Source organism: Garra rufa, unplaced genomic scaffold (assembly GCF_049309525.1).
Source record: "Garra rufa unplaced genomic scaffold, GarRuf1.0 hap1_unplaced_908, whole genome shotgun sequence".
Classification (NCBI taxonomy): Eukaryota; Metazoa; Chordata; class Actinopteri; order Cypriniformes; family Cyprinidae; genus Garra; species Garra rufa.
The window spans coordinates 1-9311 of NW_027395173.1; the positions used below are offsets into that span (position 1 = coordinate 1).

The 9311-nt window shown below is 35.2% G+C and overlaps 1 protein-coding gene and 1 long non-coding RNA gene across 2 annotated transcripts; both read right to left on the bottom strand.

Annotated features, from left to right (window-relative positions):
• Positions 1-974: 974 nt before the first annotated feature.
• Positions 975-2944, bottom strand: LOC141317396 (uncharacterized). Its single transcript, XR_012351796.1, has 4 exons — positions 2818-2944; positions 2198-2271; positions 1146-1198; positions 975-1021 (listed from the first exon to the last, which is right to left on the bottom strand). It is a non-coding gene; the product is annotated as an uncharacterized lncRNA (long non-coding RNA).
• Positions 2945-5511: 2567 nt separating this feature from the next.
• On the bottom strand, positions 5512-9204 carry LOC141317398 (laminin subunit alpha-4-like). Its single transcript, XM_073833120.1, has 4 exons — positions 8667-9204; positions 8250-8343; positions 7822-7941; positions 5512-5951 (listed from the first exon to the last, which is right to left on the bottom strand). Exons 1-4 carry the CDS (start codon positions 8763-8765, stop codon positions 5806-5808), a joined length of 459 nt encoding a protein of 152 aa, XP_073689221.1. The 5' UTR covers positions 8766-9204; the 3' UTR covers positions 5512-5805.
• Between the last annotated feature and the right edge of the window lie 107 nt (positions 9205-9311).

A 9311-nucleotide genomic window follows, 5' to 3' on the forward strand; every position in this document is an offset into this window, starting at 1 on the left:
AGGCTTGTTAAGTGCATATCTACTGAGCCTCATAATAAACACATTATGTTATCATTACTAACTAATTACTAATTTAAAGGTTGTATCAGCGATTTCTAGCCTAAAACATAAAGTGTCAAATTCAGCTGACCTTTCTTCACGATCCGCTCGCTGCCTGCCCCATAAATTGTCTGTGAAAAAACCGCGTCTCTCTGGTCAGCCTAGGGTCCGAGATATGCCAAAAAAACAAACGGCGCTATCAACTATTCCACAGATAAACAAACAGTGTTCCAACCAATCAGCGTCAGGGGTTTGGTGTTGTGGACTTTCCTACTGGTGCAGGGATGTGAGGGAGGCGGAGCGAAAGTCCACAACACCAAACCCCTGACGCTGATTGGTTGGAACACTGTTTGTTTATCTGTGGAAAGGTTGGTAGTGCCGTTTGTCTTTTTGGCATATCTCGGACCCTAGGCTGACCAGAGAGACGCGGTTTTTTCACAGACAATTTATGGGGCAGGCAGCGAGCGGATCGTGAAGAAAGGTCAGCTGAATTTGACACTTTATGTTTCAGGCTAGAAATCGCTGATACAACCTTTAATATTCAGCACACAGGCATTAAGTGAGAAGGGCAAATCCTTAGGAAAATAGAAAACAGGCAAATATCGCGGTTGCTGCGGTTGTTGCATTCCTCTGCGGTTATGCACGTCAATAGCGCGGTATTGCGATATTGTGGTTATCGCGACAGCCCTACCCTTACTTATGATGTAAGACTGTACTATTTTTAATTGTATGGTCCAAGACTGACATCTTTGGCTGCAGGATGGTCTTGCTGCTCTTTTAATGTATTTTCCCATGAGAGTTACATGCTATAGGCACTATAGGCTAACCGCACATATATCAAACACACACACACAGAGTGTACACAAAGTAGCAGCCAAAATCGAATGTCCTGTCTCCATGCCCCAACTTCAATACATCACCTAACATGGTGCTTACCCTGGCCTTTAGAGCGGAGATCTTGCCCCCTGTAGAGTCTGCTCCCCTAAAAATACACCACACACAAGTACACATTTAAGATCCCACAATAAATCAAGTGGATCAGCAAGGAGAGGAGAATATGTGGACATGCAGTTGAAGGGAGTGTAAGGAGAAGAAAGAGAGGGTACCTTTGGTCAACATTTCTAAAGAAGCTGCTCAGCGCCTCATCATAAACTCCCCCCTGCAGAGACAAAAGCAAAGATCAGACTGACAGCAGCTTTTCATCATATAAAGCAATTGTATTTCTTCACAATTAAATTGAGAACAAGCTTGAGAACTGTTTGAGAATACATAGAGTGACTAATGTAGGCCTAAGTGGCTACAAACTTCATGAACTACATTTAAACTCTATCTCTTTCGGTTTGCTTCCATCAGGGGTCGCCACATAATTAGCACAACAGATTTGACACGTTTTATGCTGGATGCACAACACTTGGATTAAACTGCAAAATTCATATGGATTTGTTTAACAGTACACAGGTAGGATTTTTTTTTTGATGTTCTTCATTTTGATTAGGTGGACTTTGAACCAAAGTCTTAGGAATGACATTAGGATGAGTAAAAGATAAGGTTTTATAAAGACTAATATAAGACTAAAGACTAATATAAATATAATAACTAATTTATAAAGGCTATAACTTTAAATAACCTCCTGCTCATAAATAAAAATAAAAACAATCCCAAGTATTTATTTAGGCCACTGGCCAAACTAAAGTGTCAATAGATCTAGAAATCCCCTCACAGCACAGAAGTAATGACTTTAGAAAATAACTTTTTATGGTGAAAACAATGCTATCCCCCAATTCATATAACTGTAAAGCAACATTTAGACATCATGGAGGCACTAACTATACTGTCTTTATTTATTTTTTTTATTTGTATGTATATTTAATGCAAAATATAATTTCTCGACTGTTTTTTGATTTTATGGTGAAATGTAACCAAAATGTGTTCTTGACAGGCTTAGAGAGATTTACATACTAATTCTAAATCTTACTGTGAATAGAACATGACTGTGATTATAAATAAACTTCTGTCATTAAGTTTACAAATATTACATACTCAGTCTACCTGTAAAATAAATAATTTATTGTAAGTCATAAAAAATTAGAAAAAAAGAACGTAAAAAATCCCAAAATTTTCAGCATTTAGAAAAACATAGCGCCATATTATTTCTCACTTGATTCACGTGTGCGTGTTCTCTGAGTGCGAGGTCCCAGAAGCGGCAGCCCACCTGATTCCCACACTGACCAACTAAAAAAAAAGGACAACAAGAGAGGCATTAGGCATCAAGGGAGAAATTCTTGGTCAAGGTGTTATGAACCTTTTTTGTTGTTTATTTGGAAACCAATGACAACTTGTACTTTTTGTATTTTTCTCCATGCGAGACATGATTGTCTGGTGGAGTACTTTTGGATTGGTATGGAAGAGGAACTTGCAATACTTTTGAACACAAACTAAATGAACACTTTAAAAAATATGAGCATTTATTTGTCAGTTTTAAAACAGATTTATTTATTTATACTTTTGATTTGCTAACGTTACATTGATTTCTACATTTTAGGTAGGTTAAATGATCTTATGCACTTAATGCCAGAAAGGCTGCTTTATTACCGACATAGATGAGAGAAGCTAAACAAAAGACTGGGGCTGTAATACAGACTTGAAATCATAATGCTTAAAATAAGATTTAGTTCTATTTCTTGAGTGAAATTACCATGGTTATTATACGGATATGAGGATTATAAATCCATAGCACGGTAAACTTTCGTTATGACCATTAAAGATTAACTCTCTTACCTTGGACTACTATTGACTGTGTCATCTTTTTGCTTCACACCATTTTATCTACTTTTACCCATCCTACATTTATCTGTGAACCTCTCGCTTGTTAGTTGGCGGTTGTTGTTTGCTATAGAAACAGTGGGCGTTTCGCGCAACAATTTGAAGTCAAAGCGTCGTTTGTTGATGACGTATCACAGTGCGCATACTGCGCAAGGAAGTGCTGTGTGTAGGTTTTAGTTTTAGCATTTTCCACTAAGCATTTTATCCACAAATGTAGATTTTCGGGTCTCCACCAAGTGCTCTTCAAGTATTTTTAAATTAAGAATAAAAAAAGCTTTTATTGTATTTAGCTGATAAGTATAATTTATTATAATATCTTGTTTACACTCTATTAAAAGTTTTTTAGTTTTTTTTTTTTAATTAGTGCAGCTTTTATAGCTTATTTATTGTCATATTTAGTTTATGTGCTGTTGAAAGCTATTTTACGTTAATAATAAAAAAAAAAACATCCTTTATAAATGTATATCACTGATTCTTGAGATAAGGGACAAAACATGTCCTACACACAAAAGCCCTCTTTATGTTAAATATGAAGACATTCATCAAAATAAAAATACTTAAAAAGTTACATCTAAAGGAATTCTACATACTTTATTCTACATAATATATTTATTGCTTTTGTTCATTTTATTATTTATTTATTTTGTAATAATTTCTTTAGTATTACATTTATATACATGTTCTTGGAAATACATATAATTTAATCTGTCCTCAGCATGAGGTCACAATGTAAAACTCCAATCTAAATCTAAATATAGGTAAATTATATCATCTGAAGTATATCAAACAATACAAGTAAATCTTGAATTATATATTTCCATAAAAATACCTATCAAATTTGTTTCCTCACTTTGTGTCAACTCCATTGGGATTTTTAAATTCTAAATAAATCTTTAACTATGAGGAGCCCTTTTCCTATTTCCTTCTTATTGTGGATCTCACAGTAGGACACACAATACTGGAAGTTTTATATTTGCTATATTTTATAAAAAACTGTGTTAAAGTATCTGCAGTCACAGATGTAGCATGTCAACTCTGTCATCCCAGTGTAATAGTTTGTGAAAATGGTTGTGGGATAAATATTGACATTTTTGTTATGTATATTAAGGCAGCTACAGCTGAAGAAAAAAACTAAATTGCTCCACTGTACAACACATGGTCAATGTCAACTCCATCAGGATTTATGTTCGACGGACAGCTGATGGAGTTGACAAGTGCTCACAAAACTCATTATATAGTGATATAATATATGAGGAATTATTCAAATTTCATGATTTTATATATGTATTTGGCCTGATTAATATGCCTTATTATTTATTTATTTTACAACCTGTCACTCACATGAGATCATGCCAATTGCCCACTGCTTGCGTCATGCAGGTCAGGTACAAATAAAATGTATGTAATTGATGGGGTTTAAAGACAGGCCACAGATCCTTTGGATTCACATAACTGGGAACAGTTCTGTTGCTGCTACAGGGCAGCACATAAGAATGCCATTACACAAAGCCTAACATTAGCTTTGTGCATTTTGTGAGCTACTAGAGACCCAAAATGAGACATCCAATGGAAGGATTGTTATATTAAAATTAAATGTTAGTTTAAAAATTAGTTAGCTCTCTGAATTTGCTGTCCTGTCAATCAATTGAACCTTTGTCAACTCCGGCAGTGTTTGTCAACTCTGTTAAATAAAGGTTTCTGTTCATTTTGAAAGAAATATTTTATTATTTTTTAATTTTATTGTGTTAAAACATGCACTGAACGTCATGAGCCAAAAAACAAGTTATATATGTTTAATATTACAAGTTATAACAAGTTATATATGTTTAATATTAAAAAGGAGTGTAGAAAATTAAGAAATTTAGGAATTGGATTGTGCATAATAGTCTGAAAACAGGAAGAAAAATCACTTAGATCCTTTAACATCATTATTACATAACTGAAGATTTTACACTGTTATTGGATGGATCAAATAAAAATAGTGTTTATTATTTATAGGTACATTTATAATAATGTACCAATAAATAATAAAAAGTAATATTTAAAACATGTTTTGTTCCTTATCTTAAAAATCAGTAATATATAACAATTTCAGAGAATTTGGGTGTCTGAGTGTATAAGTGAGGAATGTTCTAGTTCTAATAGAAATGTTCCTAATATTTGTTGTCCATTTATTACGTAATTTTTAAATATATTAGAAGCTTTTGCTAAAATAAATGCTCATACAAAAAATCTAAGAGAATTACTTAAAATGTTAAAATATCTGCCCTTTTAATAAGTTACTAAGTGTTACATTTTAAACTTTAGACTTTGTAACTTCCCACTTGACAACTGCCATTTGGAGTAGAGTGCAGAACTGGTTAAATGAGAAAAAAAATGATCTTGTCTTTTGCTGGCATTATAAAAATTGGAACTGTTTTATTGCACTTGGAACTACAACTTTCATTAAACAAATTGTTTTTTTTATTTGAAAGGTAGAAGTATACTGTTGTTAGTATATTTCATATTTACAATAATGTAAATATATTCATATAAAATGTATATAAATTTGTTTAATTTTAGTTTTGTTCAAATATTCGTAATATTCATCTACACTACTGCAGCTGTACTTGACATTTCACACAAATTCATATACAAATACGAAACAAATTACAGAGAACATTAGCTTTATTAAAATGTACTGTATGCCTTTGTTAATATTTTGTGCATATTTGTTTAAAGTATCAGGTTTTAAGACATTACATACCTAAAATTAGGAACTTTTTGTATCAGTTTAAAAGAATGCTTGCAGTGCTCTGGTTTGCAGTACATTAGTGATTAATGAAATATTTCATAGTGATAGAATACTGTAGCTATAAATGATGCTGAAGAGACAGTGACAGTGGTGCTTCATTCTTTACTGAAACACAAACAATGACACAGGTTCATTTCTGTTGCTGTCACTCAAGCAGCAGGACAGGCGCCCACACCAACTGCACCGCTGATCAAAGCCGCTTTACTGAAGCTCACAGGAGACTCGTTCACAGACAGGTTCCTCATGCAACCCGTGTAGCCCCTCCTGCTGAAGAGACTGTGAGGCAGCATGGAGTCTGGAGCAGAGAAAAGGGTAAAAAATTATCAGCTATTAAAGAACCACAATTTTTATTTGACAGTTATGGCTCTAAATTCTCACTGGATGAGCCTAATTTGACCCGCTTTATATTAAGTGTCCGTTTTATATTAATGTACCAACATTTATATGAATCATTTGAGAAAATGCACTTTTTGTGCACAAATTGTACTTACAGTATCTCACAAAAGTAAGAACACCCCTCACATTTCAGCAACCATTTCAGTATATCTTCTCAAGGGACAATACTATAAAAATGAAACTTGAATATATTTTAGAGTAGTCAATGTGCAGCTTGTATAGCAGTATAGATTTACTTCTGAAAATAACTCAACATACAGACATTATTGTCAAAATAGCTGGCAACAAAAGTGAGTACATCCTAAGTGATAACAGCAGTATGTTGTTTAACCATGCAAAGCCACATGTCCTATTCATAATTTTTATGTTTTTGTCTGCTTGACAGGACCATACAAAGTTGTGTATCATGTATTAGAGCAGTTAAAATTTGGTGCTTTAAGTACAATTCTTTTATACTGAACACTGGATGAATTACAATTGTTGCTCTCTACAAAAATGGCCAAGGCTATTAGAGGTTCAGTAACACCCTGAAACCGAGTTACACTACAGTGGTCAGGGTCATACAGAGGTTTTCCAAGATGGGTTCTATTTGGAACATGCCTCGAAAGAGTCGATCAGCGAAATTGAGTACTCGTTTTGTGTGTCAGGTGCAGAATCTGGTTTTAAAAAACAGATGCATGAGTGATGCCAGCATTGCTTTAAAGGTTGCAGAAGTAAAAGGTCAGCTTGTCAGTGTTCAGACCATACGACGCATACTGCAACAAGTCGGTTTGCATATGGCGTCGTCCCAGAAGGAAGCCTCATCTGAAGCTGACTCACAAGAAAGCCCACAAACAGTTTGCTGAAGACAACCTGTCCAAGAGCATGAATTACTGGAACCATGTCCTGTGGTTTGATGAGACTATAAAATAAACTTGTTTGTCTCAGATGATGCCCTGGTGAGGAGTACCAAGAAATTGTGTTTTGCCTACAGTCAAGCATGGTGGTGGTAGTATCATGGTCTAGGGCTGCATGAGTGCTGCTGGTACTGGGAAGCTGCAGTACACTGAGGAAAACATGGATTCCATTATGTAGTGTTCATTCTGAAGCAGAACATGATGCCTTCCCTCCAGAAACTAGGCCGAACAGCAGTTTTCCAACATGATAATGACCCAAAAACACACCACCGAGATGACAACTGCAGAGGAACTTGAAGGTGATGAGGTATGTCTCCAGACCTGAACCTCAAGCATAAGGTGAAGAAGCACCATGTGTGTCATGTAATGTCCAGCAGCTTTGTGATGTCATTACAGAGTGGAAGAGGATCCCAGCAACAACCTGTGCAGCTCTACTCAATTCCATGCCCAGGATGATTAAGGCAGTGCCAGATAACAATGGTGCTAAAACAAAATATTGACACTCTGGACAAGTTCACTTAAGGTGTACTCACTTGTGTTGCCAGGTATTTTTGATAACAATGGCTGTATGTTGAGTAATTTTCAGGGGACAGTAAATCTATACTCCTATAAAAGCTGCACATTGACAACTCTAAATTATATCCAAGTTTGATTTCTATAGTATTGTCCCTTGAGAAAATACTAAAATGGTTGTTGAAATGTGAGGGGTGTACTCACTTTATGAGATACTGTTGAAAAAAATGCCTACATGTAATTAAAATTGAGTCAGAATATTTACTGATATATTTAATTCAATGAAATTCATAAATATTATGTGTAGCCACTGTCTCTGAATATTAGTGGTGTGAAAAACTATGATTGGTGGTGACTGACCTGGGGCTCCTCCAATAAACACAGGAGAGCTGCTGTTCTGTGCCGTTTCATGGACAGACCCCACAACATGATTCACCTCTGAATCCACATCCAGCTGCACCACATTACCATCTCTGATCACTGGAAAACACAGAAAAGCTTAATGATTGCACCGCACTGATTCAGAGACCCCAGTTAGTCAATGACCTAACAGGATTCCATAACATCATGTGTATCTATAATTCAAATAAGCAATACATAACTAAGCAAATCTTTAATAAGCCTTAAGCAGCTAAAAAAGAAGAAAAAGTACAGTTCGAAATGTAATATTAATAAAAAATAATTTATTTTAGGAATTTGATGATTTTCAAGTACAGGAGTGATGAAATTAGTGTGCTGTTTTAAAGTGTAACAGTTATAACAAAATGAAGTGGGTTTTACATCTCTACCTGTGATATTGTGCCAGTTTCCATCACAGATTTCTTGTCTAGGAGACACATAGGTGGAGAACTCACGGATACCATTATTCACCACAACAACCACCTACAAAATACCCATCAAATTAATCGAATGACTTTAATGTTCCTAATAAACATCTCTGATAAAAAACAGCAAGAAGGCAAATACATGCACAGCAACATGCGGCAATATTAACTTTTTGCATCGCAATTGAATTGCTGTAAAGTATTCTTACATTCCACATTGCAATATTCAGTAAAATGTGCTCATGAATTATACTGACACTTACATAAGCATAAATAATTATACCAAAATGACTACCATACTATAATAATGATATTTTTATGAACAGAAATTTAATCACACAACATGGGATTTATAATAAATCTTTGATAAGATCTTCAGACCTGGTTTTGATAGATGTACAGGGTAAGATATTCCTTCTCTCCACTGAAGACATGCAGAAGCACACCTAACGCCACACGAGGGCGCACTTCCATCATCATTTTAAATCTTGAGCCAAAATTAAAGGTGTCATCTGCATGTCAAAAGAAAAACATACTTTATTTGAGCATATTATCCTTGGATTAGCTTATAACCACAAATGGCTAATACATTTAGACATTTAGATATCTGATTCTCGTGTATTCAGCTGTTTAGCTGTGTATGCTGAAATTGTGTCCTCGTGAGGCAAGTAGAGTTATGAGCATGTGTAACCCCCTGACCACCACACAAGGGCGTGAGATTTCTCTATGCACATTTAACAGCTGCAATGCCATTTCCCAAGACCTTGAGGACTGCTTAAATCTTCCCCAACCTCTGCATCAACCAATCAGATCGCTGAACAAGCAGCATATCACATTCCAGTTCTCTCACAGGAGCCTCTGTCTGTCTGTGGCTCTCACTTATATGTTGGGTTGCTTGTTGGGTTATTTTTTAGTGGAATTCTTGCACAAGCCTACCATGAGAATTCAAGCTGGTTTAAACAGGTTTATGCTGTTTAGTGTGAGTTTGACTCTCACCAAAATGTTGCTTTGTCATGTCAAACATGC